Raw genomic sequence first — 27739 nt, 5'->3', positions numbered from 1 at the left:
CGTTCCCAATCATACAACATTGCAGTGGCCTGCCTTTTGTGACTCCAGAGTATACTGCAATGTGCGGCTGTGGGTGTTATCGTACCCCGCATACTTGCAAATCAATATCACTTGGGCACATGAAGTCCACCCTTCCTAGTGTACCCTTTGTATACATTTAGAAGGATTACTTAACCTCTTAATCAAATTGATATGTGTTGCGAATTCGGTGTTGAGGTGAAAGGGGCAAACCGGACGCGTTTTCGGCATTCGCTTCAAGGCATTCATCATTGCCCAAGGCCAGAAACCCCATCACATCTGCATCACATCCACGGCCCCCGCAGCCCGCATCCTCGCTCAGATCCTCGCCCGTGCCCTACCAGAATGTCGACCCGCCAGGGCCATCCCCACGCTCCGCCTACCCACACCCATACATAATGCCCCCCATCTCACCCCTCACCCCCTCTCCGCGTCCGCCGCCTTCCCCTACTCCACCTCCCGCCCATCCACCTCTGCCCCCAAGATCACCGTCTCATCCCTCATAGCCGCCGAATCCGCCAAAACAGCGTCAACCCACGCCCGCCGAAAACCCCGCTCATCATCCGCCCCGAATCCCATCCGCGTCTCGCCCTTCTTCAACGATCTCCGATTCATCGTGGACATTGATATCCCGACCTACGAAGTCGACGGCCTCCTGAACCAATTCGTCAAGCCCGGCGTGCAACCCACCCGCGTCGCGATCGACCCGTCAGACGTATCCGTCGGTAACCATTCTCGGCCGCTTACACCGGATGAATGGGAGATGACGGCGTTTGCGCGTCCGAGGATCAGGTTGAGCAGCCTGAGCGGCGCGGTTCACAGCTACGAGGCGCCGAATGGGGAGGGTTTTACTGTCAGGGATCTCATTGGCGCGGTGGAGAGGCATGAGCGGCGGGATAGGGGGAGGACGAGGTGGTTTGGGGGTGTTGATTGTCATCATGTTTTCTTTGAGGGGATTGAGATCGTTGATGGTGTGGGGTATATTGAGTGGGGGTCGTGAAAGCAGAGGATTGAGTTCAGTCAAGCATTCATTTTCTATCTGCTCTCGTGTCAAATTGGAGCTATTCTATGTACAGTCTGGAGGCCGAGATTGAGATCGAGCATATGAGCGCGCGGCCGCTTGATGCCGCTTCTTCATATCCGGTCCCTTCCATCGCGCCGGTGTGTGAACAATACAGGAAACGGGGAGGGAATAGTCCCGTCTCCGCTGAATGCACCAGGTCCATCGGATACCCATGTGCCGTAGTTTTGTTGCCCGCGACGATCGTCCGCATCCTCCAAGAGGGATTCATGGTCGAAGTGTAAGGAACGATTCTGACTCTACGCGAGCGAGCGGCAAGTTCAGTGGGTGCGCGATCTCGATGGCCGTCATAGAAACGAGAAGTCGATTCGGGTTGTTTCTTGGGCCGTTTGCGGGCGCTGTTCGACCTCGAACCACCCCTACTGCGATCCAACCGCAGCCCTCAACGATGTTCGATATGGTTGTACTCACGATAACGATGGATCTCCCTCGCATCGTATCCTCTCACTCCGTCCACACCTTCACCGACCCATCCACCGCGGCCGAGACCATCCCATTGCTAATCGGATGATACGCCACCGCCGTCACAACCGACCCCTCGTGCGCCACGATCGCCTTAACCAACTTCCCGTCAACCAAATCCCACATGTAGATCTTCCCATCCTCGCTCCCAGAAACAACATACGCATCGTTATTGCTCAACGTTGACGCAAGCCTGTACGTCGTGTTCTTATGCCCTCGGTAGTGGTTGAGCAACTCCCCCGTCTCTTTGTCGATGAGGCGGATGGTGCTGTCCAGCGAACTGAGCAGGATACAGTTTTTGTCGCCGGAGAAGGTGGCCGACGTGATGGGGTGCCCGATCGCGTCTGCAGTCAGCGAGCCCATGCGGATATCATATATCCGGATGCTCCCATCCACAGAGCCCGTCAGGACCTCCGACCCGACGACGCGCACGGACTCGACGCTGTCTTTCGCATCAGAGCATATTTGGATCGGCAACCGGGCGTTGGCGGCGCGGCAGTCCCAGAAGCGGATCGAGGCGTCGTAGCTACCGCTGATGATGACCGTGCCGTCCTGGTTGAAGGCGACGGCGTTGACGCGGGAGTGGTGCCCTTGGAAACGCCGGATGGGGCGGCCGGTGCCGACGTCCCAGACGAAGACGGAGCGGTCTTCGGAGCCGGTTACGAAGCGTGAGTTGTCTGCTCCCGCTGGGGGTCTAATAATGGAAAGAGGAAGGTCAGTTGGACGCTGTTTGAGTACGAATTACAAAATCTCGGGCTCGCTCCGCTCGCGTCAAGGAGATTGGGCGTGGTGCAGTAAAAAAGATCGTTCGCTGTGGCTCACATTCGCTGCTCGCTTGACTCACTACTCACACAGCAACGGCCAATACACCCTTCCCATGCGCCTCATAAGTTTTGATGAGCAGCCCGGTTGTTGGGTTCCATAGTTTAGCGGACCTGTCGTGACTTGCCGTGAGGATATAGTTCCCGTCCTGGGAGTAAGTGATGGCGTGTATGGGACCTGAGTGACCTCTGAGGGAGTGCAGTTCTGTGTTTGGGAGGTTTGTTGTGTCTGTCATGAGTGTGGGTGAGAGTGGTGTGCTGTATGTACCCTGCTCGTTGGATGCGGACGGGCGGAAGTGTTCCTTCCACAGGGGTCGAGTTCTGCGGGGGTGTTCTCTCAGCCCTGATTGAGTGCACAGCCACCCGCCCCTGTCCGTGTCCGACTGCGCTCCGCTGCGAATTTCACACTTTCTGGCACACCTCGCAACCGGCGCTCCAACTTACTGCAACGACAACCTACTCAGCGCAACCACTGTCCACCTTCTTCAGCGTCTCCGCCGGCTGCACCCTCTCCCCGCACCCGCTCAATGTCTGAAGCCATAGACGCCGGTGGTCTGCGCAAGCGTCCGCAGAAGGATGCCGCCGCTTCTGGTGGCGCAAAGCTCTCGAATGGCGTAGACATAAAGCCCGAGGTCGACTTCAAAGACAGCAAGGTTAAACCACAAAAGGCGGCAGCGGCAGCGACACATGCACCGCGGCGTATCGGATCTGGGGTGAGTGTCGTCGTCTATGCAGGATATCGTCGGCCAGTGCGGTTTTCTCACACTCCTTCGCGTCTCCGCGATCATCTTGGCCATCCATAGGTTCGCGTCCTCCCCGCAAATACACTCCAATGGACGGTCCTCATCACGCTCACAGCCGCAGCCCTCTTCACCCGCCTCTACCGCATCTCCTTGGCCGACTATGTCGTATGGGACGAAGCGCACTTTGGCAAGTTCGCAGGCCACGTAAGCACTGATTTCATTACACTTCGGAAAATGTGTACTCCACGCGCAACCCCTTGACAAATAGTTGCTTCACAATGCCGTCTCTAGTACCTCAAGAGGACTTTCTATTTCGACGTGCATCCACCGCTGGGCAAGATGTTGAACGGCCTTGCCGGCTACGTTGCCGGCTTCAACGGGACGTTCGAATTCAAATCGGGGGAAAAGTACCCGCCGGAGTTAAACTACTCCGTAATGCGGATTGCCAACGCGCTGTTTGGGGTCGGGATGGTGCCGCTGGCGTACCTCACGGCCATCCAACTGCATCTATCGGAACCGGCGTGTATCCTCATGGGCGTGATGGTCCTCGGCGACGTGGCGTTGGCGGTGATCAGCCGGTTCATATTACTCGACTCGATGCTGCTCTTCTTCACAGTACAAAGCGTCTTCTGTCTCGCCGTCTTCCGCAACCAGCAACAAACCGCGCCGTTCACATTGGAATGGTATGCCTGGCTCTTCGCAACGGGAATCTCGCTAGGCGCCGTCGCGAGCGTCAAATGGGTCGGACTGTTCGCCATCGCGCTGGTCGGGCTACATACCATCGACGAATTGTGGGAGATGCTCGGCGACCTCAAGATGCCGCCGACGCGATACGCACACCATTGGCTCGCGCGGATCGCGGGCTTGATCGTCGCGCCGATTGCGGTGTATGTCCTCTCGTTTGCGGTGCATTTTGCGGTGTTGAATCGGAGTGGGCCCGGGGATGCGCAGATGAGCTCGTTGTTTCAGGCGGGGTTGGAGGGGAATAATTTTCATGAGAATCCGCTTGGTGAGTGTGGGCTAACTTCCATGTGCGCTCAACGTCTTCGAAAGGCAATATGAGCTCACAACGCCACTCTCCTCCCCCAGAACTAGCCTACGGCTCCAAAATCACACTTAAAAACAACGGCCGCGGCGGCGGGCTCCTCCACTCCCACGTCCAGCGCTACCCCACCGGCTCCGAGCAACAACAGGTCACCTGCTACCACCACAAGGACAGCAACAACCACTGGATTGTCCGAAAAGCGTGGAAGCAGACTGAGGATCCTGAGAAGGTCGAGTTTGTGAAAGATGGGGATGTGCTGAGATTAGGTTTGTTGAGGCGACCAGGGGAGTATGCGCGCGGAGTGGGTGTTGTGTGGAAAACTTAGAACTTCTTCGATGGGTGATTAGTTCACGCATCGACGGGCCGCAACCTTCACTCCCACAACGTAAAAGCACCCGTTACGACCGCCCAGAACGAGGTCAGCTGCTACGGAAACGCGACCATTGGGGACTCTAACGATCTATGGAAACTCGAGCGTGTCGATGTACGTACAAAACATCCACCCCCCTCTCATCACACCTCTAAACCCGAAATTCGTACTGAATGGACATTCTCCCCATTCAGGACCTCCTGGACGCAAAGTCAGAAGGAATCCGATCCTTAACGACCCGGTTCCGTCTGCGCCACCACCTCTCCGGCTGCCTGCTACGCTCGCATGCCGTCACCTTACCGCAGTGGGGTTTCAAACAAGCCGAGGTGGTGTGTCAGAAAAAGGGCGATGACGCGAGCAAGAACCATTGGTGGAATATCGAGCAGCATTCGCATGATAAACGTAACATCACAAAAACGCCCCCATACCCCTGCAATCCTCCCCAGAAAAAGGACTAACCCTCCGAATGTTGACAGTACCCCCCGGCGGCAAAAAAGCGTTCCACTCCAAATTCCTCCACGACTTCACCACCCTCAACGTCGCCATGTGGACCTCCAACAACGCCCTCACCCCGGACCCCGACAAAGAACCCGACGCGCTCACCTCCCAACCCTACCAATGGCCGCTCCTCCTCGTCGGACTCCGGATGTGCGGGTGGGGCGACGACAAGATCAAGTACTGGCTCGTCGGCAACCCGGTCGTGTGGTGGGGGTCGACGGCGAGTCTGCTCGTGGGGGTGGGGCTGGGCGCAGTGTACGCGGTCCGCTCGAAACGCGGGTATGTGAATTTCGCAACCCGTGCGGATCAGGCCGCGTTTGTGTTTACGGCGAAAATCGGACTGCTGGGCTGGGCCCTGCATTACCTCCCCTTCTTCCTGATGGGCCGCGTCACCTACCTCCACCACTACTTCCCTGCGCTGTATTTCGCTATCATCACATGTGTGGCGACGTTGGACCATCTGGCCGCGCGCGTGTGTGGACGCGGTACGATGGCCCATGTGGCGGTTTTGCTGGGGGTGGGCGTGGGCGTGTTGGCGAATTTTGTGTACTTTGGGGACTTTGTATGGGGGTTTGAGGGGCCCGCGGAACGGTATCGCGGGAGGAAGTGGGTTGCGAGCTGGAATGTTGTTAATGATTAGAGACTAGGGGAGGAGGGACAATTTTGGAAGGGGGTGCGTGAGTGACGGTACGGTTTATGTTTAGAGGTTGTGAGGAGAGGGCGGTTTTTGTTTGTTCGTCGTATATGTGTGTATATACTGTGTTGGCCGTGTACTTATTTATGTGAATGCGTATGTGTGGTCGTCCAATATAATCATTTGTAGAAGGTTCAGGATGTACGTCCTAACGTGCATCAGAAATGAGATGGTACTGTATGAACGCACATGCAAAAATCCTACATAAAGTATGTGTACATCACATTATCCCACATCCAGAGATGCTATCCTACATCTGCACTGCCCCCCTCACCCGCGCCCACCGCCTCCGTCACCGTCCTCGAACTCCTCCCACTAGCCGGCGTCGCAACCCTAACCGGCGACTCTAGCACCGGCTTGTCCCCACTGATAGCCGCATACGCGCCATCGACAGCAGTCGTATCCGCCACCAAAAACTCGGCCTCGAGGATCGCCTCGATGTAGGCCGTGTCTGGTGGTGCCATTTCGTAGCTCCAGTCGTAGACTTGCAGACTGACGGATTGGAAAAAGGGGTCCAGGTCGCGTTTGGTGGTGATGGATTTGGTGGTTAGTAGGGGACGCCGCCTGGCCGATGGGGGAACATCGTTCTCGCCACCGTGTTTAGGTGTCGATGGCGACGTGGGCGCTTGAGGAGTCGATGCACGAAGCGGGCCAGGGCTGCTGGCAGCCGACAATCGTGCGAGTTCCGAGGACCGTCCCGTCTGCACTCCACTCAGTCTGTTGGCGAGCGCTACGAATTTACCCCCTTGCAACGTTGCGTCCCGGATCATCTCCAACGTCTCGCTCACGAAAATCCATTGCGACCTATTTGGATACGTTAACTCCGGGGAACACTGGCTACTAACAGGCTATAGCATCTCTGCGAAAGATATTATTGTTTACCATTGGAACTCCTCCACCTGTAACACCAACATAAGATCCAAAAATTTACAGGCGCCGAAGAACGCCGGCAAATCGTCCGGGCGGTCTGACGACGTGTCCACGATGAACTCTTCAAACACCCGAATCTGTAAAGGGAATGCACACTTGAATCGACTTCGAATTCACACTCGAGGGAATTGGTCCCCTGACCCTTACCAGCTCAGTAAGAATGGTTGGCAGGAAATTCGACAAGTGATGCGCCGACACTCTGCAGAGCAGAACTCTCAGACAAAAATACGCCTACAGAAAGGTTGATAAGGAACAAATTCGCCATCACAAATCAGGAAACATCACCATATCTGGCTACCCACCTCAACATGCATCTGATTGGATTTCGTCTTGAAAATCTCAACCAGCTTCTCTTGTATACTCGGCAGTCGTGAGACGTACTGGTTCATCGACCCGCTGAATATGGCGAAGGATAGACGCCGAAGGCCGTACATCCGGATCAGAACCTCTTGATCCCGCGACATGAAGATGGTGGTGGACGGCACTGCTGATATCCGCCCTGTTTCAAGCCATGTTCAATAACGTCCTCGCTTCTGTTCATCACTCTCTTGATCACTTACCTATCAGATCCATGATCTTCTCCTTATCAGCGGACAACAAAGCTTCCAAGATAACACTCCACTTCTTGCTCGACGGCAAAGTCATCTCAAAGAACTTGTTGTCCAGAAACGCATCCCATGCTTCACGCCGCCAAGCCTTATGTGGCCCAGGGACTTTCGTCATCGAACAGACAAGGTCCAGAATCGGTAATGCTTGCGGCTTCCCACTGCTGACGATCAGCAAGCATTCTCCTGACCCTCAGCGCCTCGGCACAGCACATACCTTTGCTGTTTTCGAAACACCGGCGCGACGATATAGTACACCATATTTGATAGGAGCAGCGAGACTTTGTCGGAATCTTGAAAACTTCGTTTGATGGTCGTCACTGAAGTGTGCGCGAGATACTCGATGACCTAGGCATGCTTTAGTTACCCTTCTAGAGGTGGTGCTCGGGGAATGGTGAAGCAACTTACCTCGCGGACAATCGCATCATCAAGCTCCTTCGCAGACAGCTTTTCAGTATGGTCCGGTTCCGGCAAGAATATCGAGCTCTTGGAATGTTCCGCTTGGAGATAATGCTGTCCTCCTGCGGAGCCCATTCCGATGCGTGAGAAACATATCGAGATATATAGCGTTCAGGGCATCACGTACCAAGATCACTTGGCCCGAGATCCATCGACGGCGCCGCTTTGCGCCATAAGCCCTGGTCAAGTGACCGGCCGCCTATCAGTATGCAGTAGTCGCAGACCTTGGTGTAAATGTCCTCCGCCTCCCGATGGTGCCGCTTGTCATCCGGAAGTCGTTGCGAGAAATAGCGGTCCAGATATACATTCAAGAGTCTACAGCATAGGAGATGAGCATAATTGATATCACATTGAGCCAGATTCCTGTGCCTTCGTACCTCAAAATGGGTAAGAACAAATGCCGATGCGCAGCAGTCTGGGTATGTGCGTCGCGAGCATATGAGGCCACAATCGGCCATGTTTCCGACAAAGCGTCCAGCTCCGCCCACTGTTCACAGTATCTCGTCAGGAATACCAGCAGGGAGGTGTCCGATCTGCGCAAAAATCCGTCAGCACATGCCTCAACAATTGCAGGAGTAGCATCATCATGAACTCACAATGCCCGTGCTTTTCGCATCGCTCTTCTCGAGCGATCCCGCTGTGGGGATTGCTCCAACGCGGACCGCTCACGCAACGCACTGACAACCGTGGTGATGATGACCTGCGGGCGGCATTCGGGTATACTGTCCATCATATCCACGGCGGAGCGGTGCAGTTGGCTTGCCTACCAAAGATTCTCAGTGTTACCACCCCTGACGTGAAAAGCCTGCTCAATGCATCAGAAACAGTGGTCCTTACATTTTCAAGGTTTGCTCCACTATTCTCAGCAAACCACACCTCAATCGAGCTTTCGATCGTATCGGCCGGATACGCCTTGTACGTTGCCCTCAGAAAATGTTTCACACGAAACCGTATCCGTTCCGAAAACACACTGAACGCATCCGTTTGGTGAGGAGGCAACGACGCCAGTGTGCTGGATGAGCCCTGCTCTTTTTCATCTGCAAGTAACCGTTTACTGTTGAAAAGGCTAGAGAGCTGCTGCATAATCCGAAAGTGCCGCGGCAGCATGTTCAGAGTGGTATCCTTCAATTTCTGATGTATGCTGTTCGCGTCATCGGTTCTCTCCTCGCCACCAAAAACGCTGGTCATATACCCCGTCAACAGTCGTAGGCTGCCGACCGATGGCGCCGTGCCTTTGGACGCGTCACCATGTATCCCCACGCGATCGCTCAAGCAGAAAATGGTGATGATCTCCAGCCCGTTCAGGAAAACGATGACCTCCCATTCCGGCTGAACCATGGACGGTTGTTCGTCATGAAGCCGGTCGATGTTGTTGCTCGTCTTGCTTGACGCCTGCATGTAGTTCAGCATTGATGCATGGTACTTTGTCAGTTCGCCGCGTATGGCCTTCACGATGGGCAGGAGGGTGTGCTTGAAGGAGTTGCGTAGTGATGGGAGGCATGAGAGGACGAAATCCATCCAGTGATGTAGGACAGGTCGATTCGATGCTCTTGACAGTGCGTCCACTACCGCTTGCAGAAAGACGGGGGAACTCACTACAACCAGAGTCGTATGAGTTTTGTCGTATTAGTATTAGTATGGCGAAATAACCTCAAGGCTGAATGTGGTATGTTACCGATATCCTCATGTCTCCGAACATCCGTGCTGCTCCTAACCCGTCTGGCCGGAGACGCACCCTCCGCAGGTCCCGAGGCTAGGGTTTCACTCCTCCACTTTGGCGACATCCCCAGTTCCTGGCCAGAAGAGTGCGCAACCAACAGGTTGTCGATCACCCGAAGCACGTCAAGAAGTGATGGCTGAAGGTCCAATTTGCCGTGGAACACCAGATACAGAAGCTTCTTCAAAAGAAAATCTTGCGTCTTCGCGAGTAAATGGTGGGTAAGAAGCGGCGCTTGGCGCAGGACAAAGGCGAGCAAGTTGGCCGCCACTGTTTGTAGGCGGGCTGTTATGCTCGCGGCGTTCGTGTCCCCATCACGGTCAACACTCTCAACGATCCTCAGGCACAACGCTATGAGGACCTCGGCATACAGCGGTGGTTGCGGCTGCAGCTGATACTCCGTCTCGAGCCATTGTAACGTCGGCGCGCGTCTCGTTGCCGCGTAATTGGTGGTCCAGATCGTTTCCAGCATCGCCAGCTCGTCAAAGCGGAACAGTTTCAACAGCGCTTCTAGTGCGTACATCACTTGCGCCGTATTCTGTTGAGCATTCGTGCCAAACGTACGTACGCTCACTTCGCCGACGTCGACCATGACGACGCGGGGTACAGGTAGTCGTAGCGGAATATCCACCAACGGATCGATGAGGTCGGTGCACGAATACGAGAAGGATTTGAACCACGCCTCCCCACTCCTCCGAAGACTTAAATCCGGACTCTCCAGCGTGTCAATCATGATAAACAGGGGCCGAGAGAACCATCGGCTAGCAAGGTAATGGTCCCTCGATAACCGCCACAGGATCCCAAACTTCTGGAAGTGGGCCGCGCGTTCCGTGATGGTCCCGTTCGACAGCAGACTGGCGACGACGTCCTCGACGATGTATGCGTTGAATGTGGTGCTCAGCACCCATATGAGGTGGATCACGCGTGAGTGGTGCTTCAGCTGCGACGGCGCGAGGAACCGCCAGAGTTGAAAGACCACCTTCTCGATGAATTGAAACAGACGGTGGCCGGACGATGGGGGCAGTGCCCCTTTGGCAACGAGGGCTATCAGGCAGCTCAGGGTTCCGTCCAGTAATGTGAACGAGGACGTCTCCAGGCATACCGTCCCGAGGGATTGGAGCCATAGTAGTTGATTTCCTTCCTGTGGCGGTACAGAGGCGCCATCATCGAGACTTGACACCGCATCTTCCGATGGCAGCCCAATTGCGGGCAAATCCATGAAGGCGGCAAGATCCTGCAGGATGTTCGTCAAATCGAGGAAACATGCCACTGTTTGTTCCACCGCATGATCCTGCGCTGTATCCAGAGCACCATCACGAGGTAAGGTGCTGGCGTCCTGCTGCCGCACCGAGATGAATCCCGCTAGCGCGGGTACGAGTATCAACAAGTCGTCAAACGCCGATTGCACCACGTGCTTCCCAACCATAACCTCATTCCCATTGGCCTCAGTCAACGGAATCTCCGTCCGACCTGCGACCCGGTAAAAATTATCTATCACCGTCTTCAAGGAACCCCCCTCCTGGTCAGTGTTGTCCACGGGCTTCATCGCCGCGGCGGAAGGTTTCCGCAAAAGCTCCTCGTTGCCGTCCAAAGACACCCGCGAATCTTTCCGCTCAACAGCCACATCGGCGCTGGCACCCACGTAATCACGCAAAGGCCAGGAGTGCTGGAGGACGATGGTGTGCATGCATTTGCGGACCAGTTGGGTTAGCCGGAGCATCCAGCCATGTCGCGAGATCGCTGCAGGGGATCTATCCGGTAGCGAATTGAGAAGCTCTGATGTTAGACTTTTGAGGAAGAATGGAAGGTGGATACGCTGGTTTTCGTCGTCCGCCCAGTTGAACCGCGTTAGAATGAATTCCATTAGCCTGAACGTCTGTTTTTAATGATGAGAAAGAACGAGGGTAAGACCGCGCGCCGGCTGACAAGGGTTTATTTCAAATCCATCGTACCTTGTCCGTCGTGTGCGCTGGCGTTTGGGGAAAGACGATCCGATGCAGCTGCTTCCAGATGATCATGGGATCCACCATATCCATAAACATTTTGGCCGTTTGAAGAAGCTGGAAACCGGGCGGGACGATAAGCAGATCAGCTCCAGCCAATGGATTGCAGTTGCACCTTACCTCTGTATGCTCGCCAGGCTGACTCAGGTGCTCGCGCAACGACCACGCAATGTCAACGAACGTGTGCTCCAATAACGGAAACCCAATCTCGCTTTTGTCCATTAGCGAAATCATGATCTTGTACGGTTTCGCCAGATCAGCCGAATCGTTGCCGGCTGACGAAAACATGGACTGAGTGAGGTGCGGGTCGTCGGCCGATCAGAACAATGATGCAATATGAGCGTATGTATCGTTGCGCGTGCTCACCTTCAACGCAACCCCGAGACTCTCACAGTTCCGCTCATTGAACACCTTGACATCCGCAGACCCCAGCAGCCACGCATACAGCCTCCGGTTCAGCGACATGTCCTTCCTCATAACCACCGAGACGGCTGCAATCAGCAGCAGCGTCAGGTCATCCCCTTGAAACAGACTGTTCAGATAAATGAGTCGGCCTGACTGAACATGACAAATGGCGGTCTCATCTCCTCACCCGTAATCTAGTGGGAAGTGAACGAGGAGGATCTCGAGACCAGCTCTTTGTACTAGGACCTTCTCGTCTCGGAGGACGGTGGATAGTGCTCTGGCAAGCAGGCTTGTTTTGTTGCCTAGGACCACAGCGACATCTGCGGTACTATCGTCAGCATTTCCCCAAATGGCTTTTGTATGGGGAAAAAACAAGCGAAACGAACCTTCGGCCGATGTCATTTTCGGCATTCGTTTCAGCAGGTAGTTCGTCGCCGCCAGTCGGCAATGTGGCACCGCCATCACAGACAACCAAAAACAATGGAAGAAGTAGCCTTGCCCAACAGCTCCCGACATCGCGTCCAATAGGGCAACTCCCTTTCAACCGAAAAGAGTCAATGCATCATGCGGCCAGGAAAGGGAACTCCCACTGCGTCCGAACTCACGCGTTGAAACAAGTCCCCATTCTCCTCCTCCAGAACCGGAAGCACCGCTAGGATCATCCCTTTCAGACATGGCTTCAGCCTCCCTCCAATTGGTAGGTAGTACTTCTCGTAGATCGTCAGAACGAGCGGCTGCGAAATGGTAGCTATCAGACTAGGGCTGCTCGGCTGCCGCCAATCATCTCACGTTCTGCAATCATCCCTCCCGCACCTTGACACTAGTCGTCGCATTCTGCAAGAACGGGAACAGGCCATGCGACCATAACGGCAGATCCTCTCCAAGCTGATGTGCCTATGAACCCAAAACCACCGATAAGTCTCTTCCCTCCAATCCCGTGAACGAATGACCCATCCAACCCACCCCAGACGCCTCCAAAATCAGCGTATAAATCTCCAACGCCTTCTGATGCACCCCCGCCGGCAGCGCCGGATTCAGACACTGCGCCAGCCGCTTCGATATGACCAGCCGTCGGGGTACCACGGGGTACGTCGCATGCGCTTGTAGGACCTGCATTGTCAAAACGGTCAACAAACAGTAAAGCCTCTAAGATGTCACGGGAAGATCACCTACCTTCGCGAGCCGCGTGAGGAACCCGATAACGTCCGCCCATTCGCTGATTGTGTCGAAGGATTGAAGGATTTTGTCGACGGCTTGGGCGTAGCGGCGGTATTTTGGGTCCCGGCTTATTTCTGTTAGAGGGAATGCATGAACATCGCACTCCATGCTTAGTCTATATCATACGGTTTGGCGGAGACTACCTCCGTTGATATCAGCTAGGTCCAGTGCGGCGTCTATGGACGGCGAGTGCCGGAGGCCGGAAGACTCTGCCGGCGGTCTAAGGGACGACGGGTCGGCCATCATAGGGCCTTGCTAATTTTGAGAAGTGGTTCCCCCGACACACCGTCCGCGCTGGTTTGTTTGAGGCCGGTGCGGTCCGGCGGCTGCCCCTCCTGATCGACTTATGCCTCTTTGAAAGGCTCCGTGGTTACTTGGTTACTTCCGTGCTTCACCTCGTCGTCAGTCCTTCCAAAGCCCACTCCGCCTCATTGAAAAGCTACAGTCATGTCTCGTTTATTTCAATTCCGGTTACTTCAACTTTCGCTTATTTCAACGGTCAACGGCCACTTACGGTTCTAGTTGCGTACGCGTAGTGTACAGTACGTAGGAGGAGTTCAGATATTTCAACGTTCGCTTATTTCAAGGGTCGACGGCTTCGACGGCGTTGAAATAAACGAGACTGTACTCTAAATTCCTTGGCAAGGGGATTCTGGACATTGGACGTGGCCGCACTTGAGCCCACCTCTAGCTCACTTTCTTTTGCGACTGCATATTCTGCGCCATGGGTGGAGACTTCATGACTCCAAAGGTGAGACCGTCGCTTTTCCGTCAAAGGTAACGTTACTAATTCCTATGTTTCTACCCCAATGACAGGCAATAGCCAACCGCATAAAAGCAAAAGGCCTCCAAAAGCTACGCTGGTACTGCCAAATGTGCGAAAAGCAATGCCGTGACGAAAACGGCTTCAAATGCCACTGTACCTCCGAATCCCACCTGCGCCAAATGGCACTCTTCTCCGAGTCCTCAGACTCGTACCTCAACAACCACTCCAAAGACTTTTCAAACGAGTTCATGAAACTTCTCTCGCGGCGGTACGGGACTCGACGTGTCCATGCGAATCTCGTTTACCAGGAGTATATCTCGGATAGGGAGCATATCCACATGAACGCGACACATTGGACATCGCTTACGGATTTCGTCAAACATTTGGGCAAAGAAGGCTTGTGTGAGGTCGATGAGACCGAGAAGGGGTGGTTTATTAAATGGGTAGATCGGAGTCCCGCGACTTTGGCGAAACAGGAGGCCATATTGAAGAAGGAGAGGTTGGAGAAGACGGATGAGGAGAGGGCTCAGAAGGAGCTGGAGGACCAGATTAGGAGAGCGCAGGAGGAGAGCGGGAAGGAGCTCGTAAATGTGAGTGCGAAAAAGGCGCTCGATCTCACCTCTCCTTCAAGTCTGTTGCATTGCTAATGCAGCCCTGTCCACCCACAGCAAGCGTCAGAACTCAAACGCACAACCAGCTCTGAACCCATCAAACTTCAACTCAAACCCGCCACCACAACAAACACCTCTACAACAACAGGAGGAGGATTCGCAATGAAGAAGCCCGAAATGCGGAAAGTCAACCCGCTGAAATCCCTTTCCTCTTTGGCTAAAGTCAAGGCAGCGGATTCGGCACCGGCATCACCAATGACATTACCGTCATCGACATCGACGATAGCGCAACCGAAGAAGTTGTCAGCGGTAGAGCAGATTATACAGGATGAGATGAGTAGGAAGCGGAAGTTTACGGGGCCGGGTCGGGTTGGGGTTAGTGGAGCTGGGGTGGGTGATTTCAAGCGGAGGCGATAATAGAGTTTTGAGATGCCGGGCGTATCCTATTGGTGCACACTGTGTACCAAGGTGACTTGCAAAAGCGACTTAGAACTTCTTCCTTTTGGTCATGTGCTCTACTCCCCATGCGGTGGACTGGGTATGAGTCTAACCTGCTTCCCGGGCATCCGGCGAATAGAGTGCACATACACAATCATTTTCTCGCGAGAGCGGCATGCAGCACACGTTATTCATGTTCGGTTGCTTCTTTCCTCAAAAGGATGTGCAGTCGCAACTCACTTGTAGGAACAGGTTTGGCGGGTCCGAGATGTGAAAGTTCCTACAGACACCGAGACAGACAGGCAGTCCGTATCCACATACAATGCCCAAGAACGTCACGAATCGAAAATAATGAACATCTGATTGAATCCCAAGCTGCCAAACTCTAAAAGATAGTGATATAGTTCGTAATCCTCTCCTTCTGCTGCTGAGCAATACACTCCGCAATCCACACGATATTCCTAATCTCCTGTTCTTTGAGCTTGATGTACGAGTAAAACACGCCGTACTGGAACTGGCGGGTGAAGCAGCGTTTGTTGAGATGGACCTCGTACTCGAAGAATTTGTCTTCGAGGGACTTTTCGGCGCCGACGGGGATGTCAAAGAATTGGCGGTATTCCTGTTTGGTAGGAGAGGAGTCAGCGCACAGACAAAACTTCCGGGTGAAGAGAGCATTGAAGACACTCACCGGGTAACTGTCCAACGCAATGCGCACTTGGTCCGAATCATCCGCTCGCGCCAGCTTCATGGTTCCCTCCGGATACAGCTTTCCACACGTTGGGAACAGCTTCGCCCGATCATCCTTTGACAGCTCCGTGTTCATCGAGTTCAAAGTGATGTTTATCACACGTCGATCCGCTTCGAACTGTTGATTCATATCAGCACATCATGTCCTCAATGAAGTAGAAATTCGGAAGAATCCCCCTACCTGCAGGATCTCCCCCATGACCTCTCCCGTCGGACCGCCCATTCCTTGACAGTAGTTATAGAAGTCTTCCAAGTACGCCTTGTACAGTGTGTTGCGGATGATTTCGATGTTCATTTCGTCGAGGTCTTGAGCAGAAAGACATTTCTCAAAGTATGGTGCTGATGGTGCACGCCAGTCAGTACTGTGGAAGTCATGGACCAAGTCAAAAGGGGAAGCGGCTCACCAAGAGGCGACTCCACCATAACTGTGTTGAAGAGCTCCGCCACATTCGTCGCAACGCAGAGTGCTGCTATGCCATCGAACATCCCCAGTGGGTGACACCTTTCTAGGAGTTCGTTTGTGTCCCGCTCATGCAGAGTGCCAGTTATCAGAAGGATGGTGTTATCAATCATGTACGAATAGCTGCGAACGAGAAATATGGTATGCGTGAGTGAAACATCCGGTATTCGTTGAACCTCCCTCTCTGTCACCCACTCACGTTATGAAGTCCAAAAAGGTCGACAACGGCTTGACCGCGTTAGCCCTCAAGTACATGAAATGCGAAACAAGAGTTTCGCGAGCTTTATCCGCTATCGTCGTCGTGGCCAACGGTGACGGCTCGTTCTGCAGAAAGTTCCCATAGTCCGTCGCGGCCAATTGCAATTTGAGGTCTGGGGTAGGGAAAGACGTGTTAGGACTGTGAACTCTTGCGACTCTATTAGGAGTGACAGGCGGTAGCGGGAGTGAACAGACCATCGAGGGTTTCGCATTGGGTCAAGTTGATGTAGTTGCTGTTCGTGAGGATACCGGCCTTGTAGCCGCGCACCATTGCCTCGAGGAACCCATCTTCCACGTTGAAGAAGAGCGCCTCCATCTTGGCGTCCAAAAACGGGGGCGACGAGTTGTTAGTGTCCGTTTGAGTCCGTTGACGGTGGGCCCAAAAAGGTCTAGTCGAACCAGTAGTGCTGAGTGGAGTGTGCTGCTCTTGCAGTTATTCTGCCGCTGACTGCGTGGGAAAGACTTGCAAGATGACTGTTACGCTGGCGCTGAGCATGAACACCGAGCGTAAGAGCATCAGAGAGCATAGCCGTTCGCGTTCGCCTGCACCTTCTCAAGCACGACTCTTGACCCGATGCCAACGACCTCACCAAACGATGAACCCATCCACTCTCCAACCAAGTCAGTTGGGCTGACGGTCTGCTCCCATACCGGCGTCAGCGTCCGCCCCGCGTTACCCTCAGGCGCCGCCTCAATCGCCAACGTCCACATCCGCTCCTGGCAATGGGCTTACGCCGGCCTCATGCCCGCCTCATACCTCGACAATCTCGCTCCGTCATTGGAGCGGCGCACGCAGCGATGGCTGGACCGTCTTTCCGCGCCTGCGAGCAACAACCCGACAGTGACACTAGTCCCCGAGCTTGACAATGAAGTGGTCGCCTTTGCCTCCCTCGATCCCCCCCGCGACAAAATCTTTACCACCGCAGAAATGGAGCTCACAAGCCTCTACCTCCACCTTCACGCCGCTGGCCAGGGCATTGGACGAGCACTTATGGACGTCATCAAAAATGAGATTCGACACCTGGGCATGCATCACGCGACGTTGTGGGTGTTGGACACGAATGAGCGTGCGCGGAGGTTTTATGAGAGGGAGGGGTGGAGGGTTACGAAGGATGTGAAGGTTGAGACGGTTGGGACGATGGATTTGAGGGAGGTGCGGTATGTTTTAGAGGTTTGATGACTTTTGGTGACTTTTTGACGTGTGGCGCGCCTGCAGGCCAATACCAAGGGGACAGAAAACTTAAGCACGGAGGAGGCGAGATGCGAAGCTGGAGCTGCACCTGCGAGCAGGAGGATCTCCTCTTAAAGTGAAGTCTGCGACACGGAATCAGTGCTGGACTGTGGAAGGGCAACGGAGATGCGGATGACAGCACGGTGCGCGGCTCCCCATGAAACAAGACGATGTTGTTTCACAGCTGATGATGATAATGCGACTTCAAGCCACGCCGACGCATCGAAGGAGTATCGAATATGAAGGGTTAGACATCCAATGGCGCTGGGACGTACAAAACCACATAGTTTTGAAACGAACGATCAATGAGTGCCTGAGATGACAATCGGCGAGGGTACAGCCCGCGAATCAACCTTCGAGCGTGAAGGTAATGGTGATGGATGCTACCAGGTGGGTAGGGGGCGAAAGGCTAAGTAGACGCACGCCCGAGAGGTTTCTTGACGTACACGCCCGACCAGAGATCATAACGGCGTAGCGGAGTAGCGATAGACTGATGAAGCCAGTTGTCCTTACTCGGACCATGTACATTATTCTAGATACTTGAAGATACTCTGGGTGACTGAAATGAATGAGGTGTGATGGTGTAAAAGGTCCTTTTTCACGGAGAAGTCTAGTTAGGAAACAGAACGGGAAAACGGAGTCGTCCCCGCAATGTCGACGCGCATCCCAACTTTCGGACATGAGCACAGACCGAGAAGGGACACCGCACGCCATGACTTTCAGGCAACAAGCCCACTCGTTTCCCACAACTGGCAGCCCCCAGGACAGGAAACCACAAAGTACCCACAAGGCAGACCTTCTCGTTCCGTCTAAGAGCAACGAGGCTCTCTACTCCAGTCGCTCGCAACATCGACTAATCGAGACTAATAGGACGAGTGATCTTGCACACCGGGTCGTGAGAATTTCGCCGCTAGGTTTCAGAGAAAGCAAGCAGTGACAACGGAAGGAGTGGAACGAGCGGCAAGGACGGGGGCCCGAAGGGAATTTTTGAGGAAGCGGCGGATATTCAACGACTTTTCCCGTGGAATCTCCCAATGCTGACCGCTGTGGGGCCTACGATGTTCGCTGAAGAACAGGACGCTGAGGGGTATGTAGGGTCCCTCACAGTTCAGTAAATGGCATGGTGTCTGACTATCTCCTTGTCGCCGAATTCACCCACCAGCTGCACGAGCTCTCTCCTCTCGTACTCACCAAACAACAACCCCACACAATACACCCGCCACCCCCCAAAAACAACGACCGACCCAACCCGCTTCCTCGTCAAAGAGCGTAACTACACCCAGCAGTACGCCGGCATCTATTTCACCCGTCTCAGTATGCTCCGGCCGCGCGTTTTGCAGAATGCGAGGGAGAGGTGGTCGAGGGCGCATGGTATGTGGTGGATGGGAAAATGTCGGAGAGTGGGGAAACTTGTGGCTGAGAATGCTGATCGCGCCATTCTGTGTGGGAAGGATAGCCTCGCCAGCACATGTACCGAAGCTCCTTGACGTGCAGATGGGCCAGGTGTGCTATGTTGTCGGGACCGTGTATGTCGACATGCCTTTGAAGCCCAATGTGCTGGAGGAGGTTTCTGCAGAGGTGAGATGGGCATGCGAATGTGGATAGCCTTATGGTGACCTTTCGTGGAGAATGTGTCTTTGACCTGGACGCGTGGAGTCTAGCACTGGGTGATTATGCCGCCACCAAGGGAGACATACGCTTCTGAGGAAGACACGGTCATCTTAGAAGATGACACTGGTCGTGTGAAGCTGACCGGGTCCGTACTGAAAGATTCGAAGCTCGTCACTGGTAAGGCGGAATTGGCACACTTGACGTGCCTCAGCTCCTGTCCAATTACTCAACTCCGTATTGTGCCCCGACAGGAATCGTAATAGGCGTCCTAGGCTGCGAAAACGCGAACGGCGAATTCGATGTCGTGGACATTTGCTATCCCGCATACAAACCACAACCACTAGCAGAAGCCGCGTCGGCAGGGAATGGTGATCAATACATCGCCGTCGCGTCGGGGCTGAGTTTGGGCGACCGGAATTTTGACATGGAGCTGGGGATGATGGTGGATTACCTTACGGGAGAGTTGGGCACGCCTGAGGTACTTTCGATGGTGGAAGAGGCATTTGGCGTGGTTGATGGCTGAATTGATAGCCCTATGTTGTAGGACCAAAGCAAGAGTGCATCCATCACGCGCTTCATCCTCGCAGGCAACAGTATCGCAAAGCCCAAACCCGCTGAAGACGAGAAACGGCCCGTACGTACCATTTCCTCACCCTCGTCCCAACTTTCCCCAAACCACTCACAGCCCCCTCTCCCTCTCGACTTAGGCCCGCCAACGCTACGGCGCCGACCAGGCCGTCTACAACAGCGAGCCCGTGCAAGCCCTCGACACCCTCCTCGCCGAGCTCAGTGAAAACATCCACGTCGACATCTTACCCGGCGAAACCGACCCGTCGAATTTTGCGCTGCCCCAGCAGTCCATCCATCAGGCGTTGTTCCCGAAAGCGGCGAGGTGGAGTGGGTTTGCGAGCGTGACGAATCCGTGGGGGTGTGAGGTTGGGGGGGTTGGGTATGTACGGGTGGTTTTGATACTTTCGTGTGTGCCGGTGTGGATATGCGGGCGGAAGGTGGAGTCTTATGAGTGGTGATGCGAGTGCACAGCATCCTAGCAACGTCCGGCCAAACACTCGACGACATCTTCAAATACACCATGGACGATGACCGGCTAGCGATGGCGAGACGCACCGTCGAATGGGCGCATGTGGCGCCGACCGCGCCTGACACATTATGTACGTTTCCATCGTTTTCACCGTCTGGTGTTTGGGGGTGGAAGTAGGCTGACATGGGAAGTTGTTTTTGCGAATCTAGGGTGCCATCCATACAAAGACACAGACCCCTTCATAATGACCCAGCAACCACACGTGTACATCATCGGCAACCAACCAGCGTTCGAGACTACACTCGTCAAAGGTACGCCCATCGACCCCCTCATGCTCTCCCACCGCTTTGGCCCATTGTTCACCCTTAACACCCTCAACGGTTTTTTTTTTGGGTAGATGCGAAAACAACCAACAGGACCCGCGTCATTCTCGTTCCTTCGTTTGCGGAAACGAAAGAGATCGTCGTGGTGAATTTGAGGACGCTGGAGGTTGAGGTTGTTGGGTTTGGGGTTGATTTGTGAGGGTGTGGGATTATCGTGAGGGGCGAAGAGGGAGAATCAGGAGATTAGGGCGAAAACATGGGGAGGATTGGCGCGCGCGTACGAGATGGGCTGTTGGATGCGGCCGGCGACACATCATACCCCCTTTCGTCGGCGTATGATCGAGAAACTGCATCGCATATGTAGCCTGAAAGCGGGTTGGGGGTGATGGGTTTTCGCTTTTAGTTTGTAAATAGGGTACGGTAGTGTTATATATTACGGGGTCTTGCTATATACGCCAGCAGATACCTGGGGGAGCGGACAGATACATATCTACTGATACAGTTCCGGTTGTACAGCTGCCCCACGAGTACAGCCGGGGGGTGTTCTGAACTGGCCCCTCCCCACAACGGACACCCATCTGCTGTAGATGGAGCGTGCTGTTCTCTCTTTCGATGCCCTGGGTCCATTTCTCCCTCCTTCACTCGGCAAACGCCCAGTTATACTGCAATCCCCCACTCAAATGCCGCGCGTCGCCGTCCGCTTCCATTACCCATTCACTGGGATCAATCCCGGAGTCCTCATTCGCATTCGCATTCGCATTCGCATTCGTATTCGTATTCGTACTCGTACTCGTACTCGTACTCGTCTTCCCACCCCCAACTCCAGCAGCAGTCGTCTGTTGTATCCTCCTCCGAAACCGACTCAACGTCGCGACCCCGCACGTCACCTTCCTCCGCTCATCCCCCACCAACGCGCGCACCAACGCAATCTGCGCGGCGGCGTGGGTCACGAGGAGGATATGCGTTTCCCCCCCCTCTCCTCCACCCTTCTGATCCTCCTCCCCCTCAACAAACCCAATAATCCGCCCCAACACAACCCGCAGCCGCTCATGCACCTCCGCTTTACTCTCCCACCGCGTCCCCCGCATGCGCATCTCGTACCCCAGATCCACCAGCCCGGGGAACAATGCCTCCAATTCCGCCACGGTGGGTGCGCGCGGGCAGGGTTTTGCCTCGGTGTGATTGGAAGGTAGTGTGTCGGCGGCGGCCGGGAGGATGGAGTTGGCCTCGTTGAACCATTCCCCGAGGCCGTCCTCGATCTTGACCCTGAGGTCGCGGGCGCGCGCGTAGGGGGCGACGGTTTGGATGCATCGCGTGAACGGGGAGGAGAAGATGTGCGTTATCGGCGGGGGAGAGCGCGAATGCGGGGATTGCCCGAGGAGGTGCGCGCTGACTTCCTGTGCTTGGTGGTGGCCGATCGGCGCGATCGGCGGGTCCTTGGGGAGGTTGGTGGGGGATGTCCAGTTAGGGGTTAGGAAGTCTTGGCGCGTGCCGTGCCGGAGGATGTGGATTGTGAGGGGCCGGGGTGGGGGCGGCATGGTTGCGGTGGTGGAGAGGAGGGTGGAGAGGAGGATGGGGAGAGGGTTGCTGCTGTGCGGGATGGGGATGATTCAGGTGGAAAAATGGGGCTGGGAGAAAGAGCGCAGGATTTGGGTGTGACGGAGTGCGATTTGGAAAGACGAGGGGGACGCGTTTTTGGCCCTCGCGCAGCTCTCGCGGAGAAGGCGACATCCCCACAAGGACTCGGGAGGACCCGCACATCGCACAGAAGCGTGCTCTCTGCCTTTCATGCATGGTCCAACTCTACTTGTAGATTCTGATGCTACCAACCCCTAAGCAGGCGGCAAAAACCCCCCAAATAGCACCGTCGTCGCCCCCGCATACCCCAAAAAATACCCCACCACCAGCCTCCCCCACTTCCCTCTCCGTGCATCACCGCCCATCAGTCCCCCAGCAACCCAATACAGCCCCGGCAAACTAGTCGAAAACCTCACCACAACCTGCACATGCATCATCGTCGCGCAGTAGATCGTCAACGCGGTCATGAGGTAGATATGTGGCGCTAGGGCGGGGTTTGTGATGATTAGGAGGGGTGGGGGTTGAGATTTGGGTTGTGTGAGGCGGCCGAGGGTGAAGAAGGCGAGCGGGTCGTGGGTGATACATTGTAGGAGACCGGTGAAGAGGAGGGTGAAGATGGGGAGGGCGAGGAGGAAGTTGGGGAGTTGGTGGAGACGGTAGTAGGTGAGGAAGCCGTTGTTCCTGTGCAATGGATGGAAAGTGTCATAATGAGTGGCAGTGAAGGAAGGAAAGAAGTGAGGGAAAGCGATTGAGTCCCTTACCAGTACTCTTTTTGCACGAAGGAGTAGATCAGGGGTGAGGTTGCATTACACCAAGGTCTGAGCGACGAGTCGGCGGCGGGACAGAAGAGGGTGTAGGCGTAGGTTTGGAATGCGATGAAGGGGGATATGACGATGAGGGAGTAGAATGTTGCGCGGAGGATGTTTCTGATGAGTGCGGCAATGCTGGTCTGCAGATTAGGTAATGGGTTAGCGTCGAGATCAGACATACACGGAAAACGAAGAGCGGAACGTTCACCTTCCCCCCAACCCTCCTCAACATCAACATCCCCGGCACAACCACAAACTCCCACACAAAGAACCCCATATGCACGATCCCATTCGCACGCACCGCGGACGCAGCCGCGAAACTGACCGCGGCGCTCAAATACCGCTTCCTAGCCACGCACAGCATACCCAGGAAGGAGGTCGCTGCGAAGAGGGACTCTGTGTATGGCGCCGACATGAATGCGCCGGCGGGGGTGATGCAGAAGAGGAGGGCGGCCGTGAGGGATGTGCGGTGGTGGCTGGGGCCTAGGACTGTTAGGCCTAGTCTGATGCAACCAATGTTACGTTAGTCCGAAGGATAAGAAGTGAGTTGAAGGTGAAAGATCATTGAACATACTTGTACAAAAGTACTGCGGCAGCAACGAAGCTCGCATTCGAGATGAGTACTCCTGTGATGACTAGCCGGTCCCTGAGGTTCCCGAAGGGTATGGCACCTGCGATACGTGGGCGAGTCCGGGTGAGCGAAGCGAGCAGTGCACAACACGGATCGAGACGGTATCCTGCTCGCTTCGCTCGCCCATCTCCCCAATCCCTCCAACTCTCTCTTCACCCCCTTCATCCGTCACCCTCCGTCCTCCCGCATCCTCTCTCTCCCATAACCCCCACTGGCGTCCACCACCCCTCCCCCCACTTTGTTCCTTACCAGCAAACCCCCTCATTCCAATCATCAATCCCGGAAAAAATGCAAACTCCTGCTCATACCGATACCCCCGCTCCGCAATCCCCAAAAAATACACGGCGTCCCATCGCACGAAGGGGAGGAGGTGCGTGCTCAAGTGCGTCGTGGCTTTTGATGTTGGTGATGGTGATGACGGGGGTGTGAAGTCGGCGCTGAAGAAGGCCGTTGAGGAAGCGTCGTAGGGCGAGAGGCGGGAGGAGAGGAGGAGGAGGAGGGTGGTGGTGAGTCGGGAGAGGAGGGCGGTGAGGAGTAGGAGGGTGGTTGGGGAAGCTGGGTTGGGGAGGGACATTTGGGCCGCCCTGGGGGGAGGATAGCGAAAGTGCGAAAGTGGAGAGTCCCAGAGGTGTTCCTTTCCTCCTCCTCCTGCACGCGTGAGATAACCCCTTTCCTCAACAATCCCCCAATCCCACACGCAACATACGCTCGCTCTGTACTAAGACCCTTCCCCCCGCTCCTCCGCTTATAATACGGCCTCTCCATATCTTACTGTCGGGAACGTCTCCTGGCACCTCAGCGAAACTCGTCTCTCGTCTCGTGATCTACCCGCCGCGAAGATTGACTGACACTCGCCCCCAAAACACACCTCAGAAATGGAAAAGGGCAAAGTAAACCACGACGGGCTGTTCAACATCGAGCAGCCCCTCCTCAAGGTCCATATCACCCACTACACCGCAATCCCTTCTCTCAAGTTGTAACCCTCCACTGATATTTATTCCAGGTCCCAGCAGAACAACTCAAAAAAGCCGCACGAACAACACAACGCTACATCGACTACTTTATGAAGGAGATCAACGCGGATGTGACCAAACTGGGGAAGAATGCGGGCGGGAGTGTTGATGCGAGCCAGGCGGTGAAGACGTTGGATGAAATGGTTGAGCGGTTGGTTAAGTTGAAGAGGAAGGTAGGGGGTTGATTTGATTCGATTGGGTGGGTGGGGTAAGGGATTTGGTGGATTTTTTGGGATGAGGCTGGCGAGTGACAGTGAGCGAAAACCCAAAGGCGCAATAGTCCCCTCATTACGGTTCTCAGCGAGCACCGGCGAGCGCCCCGCCCTCCGACACTTTGGGCTATAGACCTCTGCCCTATAGACCTATAGATTTCTGCCCACTACAACTCTGAGCTCTTGGCCGAATCCTTACCTTTCATCGTCCTCCTCGACCTTGCTTTCGCAGATCGCGGAGACAAAGGCCGAAGAATTCACATCCGTCGAGCGCACCAAAACGCGCCTCAACCACCTCACCGACGTCATGTCCGTCACCTCCTCTGAATCGCCAGCGTTCAATCGCTGGTGCCAGACGCGCATGGAGCGGCTGCTTGTGGATTACATGCTTAGGAACGGGTACAGCAGGACGGCGCAGGCGATAGCCTCGGAGCTGAAGATTGGGGTATGAGCGCGTTTCAGTGGTGGAGTGGAATTGGGGGGACTTGCACTGAGCGTTATTGTTGGTACAGGACTTGGTGGATATTGAGCTGTTTGCGGAGTCGGGACAGGTCGAAGAAGCGCTGAGGAATCAGAACTGTGCGGAATGTCTGAAATGGTGTGCGGACAATCGATCTAGTCTCGAGAAGATTCAGGTGAGTTATGTCAGTCATAATCCCACCTGTCCCCACACTCTCTCTCTCGTACATCCTCTGACGGCCCACCTCACAACGCACAGAGCACGCTAGAATTCAATCTCCGCTTCCAAGAATACATCGAGCTCGTCCGCGCCCAAAAAAAGGAAGAAGCAATAAAGTACTGCCGCAAATACCTCATCACCTGGCAAGCGGCCCACATGTCCGAGATCCAGCAGGCCATGGCACTGCTCGCTTTCAGTCCGGATACCTGGTGTGAGCCGTACAAGGTAACCCCTACATAAACCTCCCCATCCCCATCACCAACTAACCACCGTGTTTCCCCCACACAGGACCTCTACTCCCCCCACCGCTGGACCTCCCTAATCGACCAATTCCGCTCCTCCAACCACGCCCTCCACAACCTCACCTCCCAACCGCTCCTCACAATGACCCTCCAAGCCGGGCTTTCCGCCCTCAAGACCCCCGCCTGCTACAACGACGACGACCGAACGATCAACTGCCCCGTGTGCTCGGCCGATACGTTTGGACGACTGGCCGAGGATCTGCCCAATGCGCATCATGTGAATAGTTGTCTGGTGGATCGGGTGACGGGCGGGTTGATGGGGGAGGATAATTTGCCGCTTGTGCTGCCGAATGGGTTTGTGTATAGTACCAAGGTGGGTGTGCACACTCAATGTTTATGCGCTTCCAACCGTGGGTCGAGGCGTGTGGCTGTGTGGGGAATACTAACGCCTCTACTCTCCCTCTCTCTTACTCTGTCTCGCCTTGCTTGTTTAGTCACTGGCGGAAGCGGCACTGCAAAACAATGGGATGGTGCGGTGTATAAAGACAGGGGACCAGTACCATATCTCGACCGCGCGCAAGGCGTTCTTATTGTAGGAACGAAATGGGGGAGAAGAAGTGCTCTCTGGATCGCCGAATGGCCAGTCATACAAGTTATAGGACCCGAGTGATGCGCAATCCGGCCCCGGGTTACGACCTCCATAAATGCCGATAAACAGATGTTTGAGCCATGCTGGTATATTTGTGTCTTCAATTTCAGTATTCTACGTCTAAAGAGTGTATCGGTCTATGTATGAATCACCATCGCCCGCGTATGTCCCTCTACTTGCGCTTCACATTCAACGCATACGCCTCGGTAACAAGCGTCGCACTCCCCACAAACGGCTCGGTGCCCGCCTGCGCCTGCACCAAATAGTGGTTCCTCGGCAAACCCTGCTTCTTCACCAGATAGTTCACAAACGCCAACATGTCCCCACTCCACCGCGTGATCTCCCTCTCCGCCACAAACGAGTACACCACCCACGTCCCGACATTCCCCTTCCACAATCCCCACTTGACGCCGTTATACGTCATCCCGCCGACGCGCGTGCCGGCGGGGCCGGCGCCGCCGCGGGTGGACAGCCAGACCATGATCTCGAACGAGGAGGAAGCGTCTGCGCCGGAGCCGGAGGCGGAGGGGGACAGCCAGAGGTCGTAGGAGACGTCAGCGACGAGGTTTGCGGAAGCCGCGGCGTAGTGCCAGGTCCAGAAGGAGGGGATGGCCTTGATCTGGGTCAGGGGGAGTTTGTGCAGGTTGCGCGCGGCGTTGGCGTACGATTTGACTTGGTACGGTCCGCCCGTCCAGCTGTACGTCGTGGTCCAGGAGACGGATGTCGCCGGCTTTGGCGATTTGGTGTTGGAGGTGAGGATGCGGTCTGGGAGGGTGGAGGATTGGAACCCCGACGCGCCCGGGGAGTGCGCGCCCCAGAGGTTTTGTTGGTACGTGTAGCGGCCCGCGTTGGTTTGGAGCGTGTCCCATTGGCCGGTGAGGGTTGCGGCGTCGGTGGCGGGGAGGGTGACGAGGAGGGCGGTGGCGGTTGCGGTTGCCGCGAGGGCCTTGAGGGTGCTGAAGGCGAACATGTTTGGGGTGTCGTGTGGGTAGCGTTGGATGTGGGATTGGGTGGTGGGACTGCCGATGTATGCCCGACGGCTTTTATACCGTGGCGGATGCTCCCTCCTTATGTACCTACCTGCGTACTCCTTACCTCCTCTTTGCCCGTGCGACTCCCCAGCTTCACTTCAAAGCCGCCGGCAACGGTATACCGCTAGGGGTTAAACCCACGGGTCGGAAAAGGCGGACTAGGAAGAGAATGCCAAACTTTTTGCCTACAACTTTTTTTTGTAGTGGACGCAAAAGGATAGTTAAACCAACGGAAAACAATTGAAGTTGGAGTTGTTGCTCGGTCCGAAGGGATACCAGGGATACATGCAGGGTATAACGTTCCACCAACGAGGAATGGGGTGGAACAGACGGGTTGTCACA

The 27739-nt window shown here is 55.1% G+C and overlaps 11 protein-coding genes across 11 annotated transcripts; 5 read left to right on the top strand and 6 right to left on the bottom strand.

Annotated features, from left to right (window-relative positions):
- Window positions 1–1543: 1543 nt before the first annotated feature.
- EV422DRAFT_572481 (WD40-repeat-containing domain protein) lies at window positions 1544–2618 on the bottom strand (the record flags this gene model as incomplete). Its single annotated transcript, XM_053073130.1, has 2 exons — window positions 1544–2255; window positions 2413–2618. 2 exons carry the CDS (start codon window positions 2616–2618, stop codon window positions 1544–1546), a joined length of 918 nt encoding a protein of 305 aa, XP_052920751.1.
- A 155-nt stretch (window positions 2619–2773) lies between these two features.
- On the top strand, window positions 2774–5831 carry EV422DRAFT_623982 (Dolichyl-phosphate-mannose-protein mannosyltransferase-domain-containing protein). Its single transcript, XM_053074248.1, has 7 exons — window positions 2774–3095; window positions 3186–3329; window positions 3417–4134; window positions 4215–4436; window positions 4518–4654; window positions 4735–4942; window positions 5017–5831. The coding sequence occupies exons 1-7, from the start codon at window positions 2910–2912 to the stop codon at window positions 5676–5678; spliced, it is 2277 nt and encodes a 758-aa protein (XP_052920750.1). The 5' UTR covers window positions 2774–2909; the 3' UTR covers window positions 5679–5831.
- EV422DRAFT_548363 (Dopey, N-terminal-domain-containing protein) lies at window positions 5832–13602 on the bottom strand. Its single transcript, XM_053071659.1, has 22 exons — window positions 13213–13602; window positions 13025–13143; window positions 12815–12961; window positions 12665–12745; window positions 12457–12585; window positions 12238–12388; window positions 12039–12171; window positions 11813–11978; window positions 11567–11737; window positions 11396–11503; window positions 9402–11319; window positions 8564–9321; window positions 8323–8489; window positions 8104–8259; window positions 7854–8041; window positions 7676–7788; window positions 7485–7615; window positions 7223–7428; window positions 6965–7161; window positions 6810–6893; window positions 6615–6739; window positions 5832–6536 (listed from the first exon to the last, which is right to left on the bottom strand). The coding sequence occupies exons 1-22, from the start codon at window positions 13313–13315 to the stop codon at window positions 5978–5980; spliced, it is 5910 nt and encodes a 1969-aa protein (XP_052920749.1). The 5' UTR covers window positions 13316–13602; the 3' UTR covers window positions 5832–5977.
- Window positions 13510–15066, top strand: EV422DRAFT_548357 (domain of Kin17 curved DNA-binding protein-domain-containing protein). The gene is made up of 3 exons (XM_053071658.1): window positions 13510–13820; window positions 13886–14425; window positions 14504–15066. Exons 1-3 carry the CDS (start codon window positions 13794–13796, stop codon window positions 14861–14863), a joined length of 927 nt encoding a protein of 308 aa, XP_052920748.1. The 5' UTR covers window positions 13510–13793; the 3' UTR covers window positions 14864–15066.
- Window positions 15067–15269: 203 nt separating this feature from the next.
- On the bottom strand, window positions 15270–16665 carry EV422DRAFT_502087 (V0 complex, c/d subunit of ATPase; the record flags this gene model as incomplete). The annotated part of the gene is made up of 6 exons (XM_053068245.1): window positions 15270–15503; window positions 15573–15749; window positions 15813–15970; window positions 16036–16214; window positions 16291–16462; window positions 16545–16665. The coding sequence occupies 6 exons, from the start codon at window positions 16663–16665 to the stop codon at window positions 15270–15272; spliced, it is 1041 nt and encodes a 346-aa protein (XP_052920747.1).
- A 70-nt stretch (window positions 16666–16735) lies between these two features.
- Window positions 16736–17902, top strand: EV422DRAFT_344588 (acyl-CoA N-acyltransferase). The gene is made up of 2 exons (XM_053066489.1): window positions 16736–17502; window positions 17566–17902. The coding sequence occupies exons 1-2, from the start codon at window positions 16924–16926 to the stop codon at window positions 17653–17655; spliced, it is 669 nt and encodes a 222-aa protein (XP_052920746.1). The 5' UTR covers window positions 16736–16923; the 3' UTR covers window positions 17656–17902.
- Window positions 17903–18454: 552 nt separating this feature from the next.
- Window positions 18455–20972, top strand: EV422DRAFT_344543 (DNA polymerase alpha/epsilon subunit B-domain-containing protein). Its single transcript, XM_053066488.1, has 10 exons — window positions 18455–18667; window positions 18743–18951; window positions 19037–19158; window positions 19242–19368; window positions 19443–19669; window positions 19736–19825; window positions 19899–20140; window positions 20233–20360; window positions 20440–20541; window positions 20628–20972. The coding sequence occupies exons 1-10, from the start codon at window positions 18615–18617 to the stop codon at window positions 20750–20752; spliced, it is 1425 nt and encodes a 474-aa protein (XP_052920745.1). The 5' UTR covers window positions 18455–18614; the 3' UTR covers window positions 20753–20972.
- Window positions 20973–21191: 219 nt separating this feature from the next.
- Window positions 21192–22262, bottom strand: EV422DRAFT_592319 (histidine phosphatase superfamily; the record flags this gene model as incomplete). Its single annotated transcript, XM_053073549.1, has 1 exon — window positions 21192–22262. Exon 1 carries the CDS (start codon window positions 22089–22091, stop codon window positions 21192–21194), a length of 900 nt encoding a protein of 299 aa, XP_052920744.1. The 5' UTR covers window positions 22092–22262.
- EV422DRAFT_548343 (GPI mannosyltransferase 2) lies at window positions 22263–24189 on the bottom strand. Its single transcript, XM_053071657.1, has 5 exons — window positions 23821–24189; window positions 23515–23611; window positions 23149–23443; window positions 22893–23080; window positions 22263–22812 (listed from the first exon to the last, which is right to left on the bottom strand). The coding sequence occupies exons 1-5, from the start codon at window positions 24143–24145 to the stop codon at window positions 22386–22388; spliced, it is 1332 nt and encodes a 443-aa protein (XP_052920743.1). The 5' UTR covers window positions 24146–24189; the 3' UTR covers window positions 22263–22385.
- A 41-nt stretch (window positions 24190–24230) lies between these two features.
- Window positions 24231–26409, top strand: EV422DRAFT_344445 (CTLH/CRA C-terminal to lish motif domain-containing protein). Its single transcript, XM_053066487.1, has 7 exons — window positions 24231–24506; window positions 24575–24757; window positions 25029–25241; window positions 25309–25431; window positions 25515–25700; window positions 25764–26090; window positions 26212–26409. The coding sequence occupies exons 1-7, from the start codon at window positions 24447–24449 to the stop codon at window positions 26311–26313; spliced, it is 1194 nt and encodes a 397-aa protein (XP_052920742.1). The 5' UTR covers window positions 24231–24446; the 3' UTR covers window positions 26314–26409.
- A 153-nt stretch (window positions 26410–26562) lies between these two features.
- On the bottom strand, window positions 26563–27252 carry EV422DRAFT_485732 (glycoside hydrolase family 12 protein; the record flags this gene model as incomplete). The annotated part of the gene is made up of 1 exon (XM_053067377.1): window positions 26563–27252. A coding segment is annotated over one exon (690 nt), but the record flags the coding sequence as incomplete, so codon positions are not given.
- Window positions 27253–27739: the final 487 nt, after the last annotated feature.

Source organism: Fimicolochytrium jonesii (assembly GCF_025526975.1).
Source record: "Fimicolochytrium jonesii strain JEL569 chromosome Unknown EV422scaffold_46, whole genome shotgun sequence".
In the NCBI taxonomy this organism is placed as follows: Eukaryota; Fungi; Chytridiomycota; class Chytridiomycetes; order Spizellomycetales; family Powellomycetaceae; genus Fimicolochytrium; species Fimicolochytrium jonesii.
Note: the sequence above shows the minus strand (reverse complement) of the source record. Positions and strands in the feature narration are given on the sequence as shown.

Coding starts and splice junctions, on each gene's coding strand:
- EV422DRAFT_344543 (XM_053066488.1), top strand. CDS start 18,615: ATGCTGACCGCTGTGGGGCCTACGATGTTCGCTGAAGAACAGGACGCT. Junction 18,952..19,036: donor GAGGTGGTCGAGGGCGCATG/GTATGTGGTGGA, acceptor TGGGAAGGATAG/CCTCGCCAGCACATGTACCG. Junction 20,361..20,439: donor GACCGCGCCTGACACATTAT/GTACGTTTCCAT, acceptor TTGCGAATCTAG/GGTGCCATCCATACAAAGAC.
- EV422DRAFT_548343 (XM_053071657.1), bottom strand. CDS start 24,145: ATGTCCCTCCCCAACCCAGCTTCCCCAACCACCCTCCTACTCCTCACC. Junction 23,081..23,148: donor TGAGGAGGGTTGGGGGGAAG/GTGAACGTTCCG, acceptor CCTAATCTGCAG/ACCAGCATTGCCGCACTCAT. Junction 22,813..22,892: donor TTCGTGCAAAAAGAGTACTG/GTAAGGGACTCA, acceptor TCCATTGCACAG/GAACAACGGCTTCCTCACCT.
- EV422DRAFT_548363 (XM_053071659.1), bottom strand. CDS start 13,315: ATGATGGCCGACCCGTCGTCCCTTAGACCGCCGGCAGAGTCTTCCGGC. Junction 11,504..11,566: donor AGCCTGGCGAGCATACAGAG/GTAAGGTGCAAC, acceptor CCCGGTTTCCAG/CTTCTTCAAACGGCCAAAAT. Junction 6,894..6,964: donor CCAATCAGATGCATGTTGAG/GTGGGTAGCCAG, acceptor ACCTTTCTGTAG/GCGTATTTTTGTCTGAGAGT.
- EV422DRAFT_344445 (XM_053066487.1), top strand. CDS start 24,447: ATGGAAAAGGGCAAAGTAAACCACGACGGGCTGTTCAACATCGAGCAG. Junction 24,758..25,028: donor TGGTTAAGTTGAAGAGGAAG/GTAGGGGGTTGA, acceptor TTGCTTTCGCAG/ATCGCGGAGACAAAGGCCGA. Junction 26,091..26,211: donor GGTTTGTGTATAGTACCAAG/GTGGGTGTGCAC, acceptor TTGCTTGTTTAG/TCACTGGCGGAAGCGGCACT.
- EV422DRAFT_548357 (XM_053071658.1), top strand. CDS start 13,794: ATGGGTGGAGACTTCATGACTCCAAAG. Junction 13,821..13,885: donor GAGACTTCATGACTCCAAAG/GTGAGACCGTCG, acceptor CCCCAATGACAG/GCAATAGCCAACCGCATAAA. Junction 14,426..14,503: donor GCGGGAAGGAGCTCGTAAAT/GTGAGTGCGAAA, acceptor GTCCACCCACAG/CAAGCGTCAGAACTCAAACG.
- EV422DRAFT_344588 (XM_053066489.1), top strand. CDS start 16,924: ATGCCAACGACCTCACCAAACGATGAACCCATCCACTCTCCAACCAAG. Junction 17,503..17,565: donor GGACGATGGATTTGAGGGAG/GTGCGGTATGTT, acceptor GCGCGCCTGCAG/GCCAATACCAAGGGGACAGA.
- EV422DRAFT_623982 (XM_053074248.1), top strand. CDS start 2,910: ATGTCTGAAGCCATAGACGCCGGTGGTCTGCGCAAGCGTCCGCAGAAG. Junction 4,437..4,517: donor TGGGGATGTGCTGAGATTAG/GTTTGTTGAGGC, acceptor ATGGGTGATTAG/TTCACGCATCGACGGGCCGC. Junction 4,655..4,734: donor GGAAACTCGAGCGTGTCGAT/GTACGTACAAAA, acceptor CTCCCCATTCAG/GACCTCCTGGACGCAAAGTC.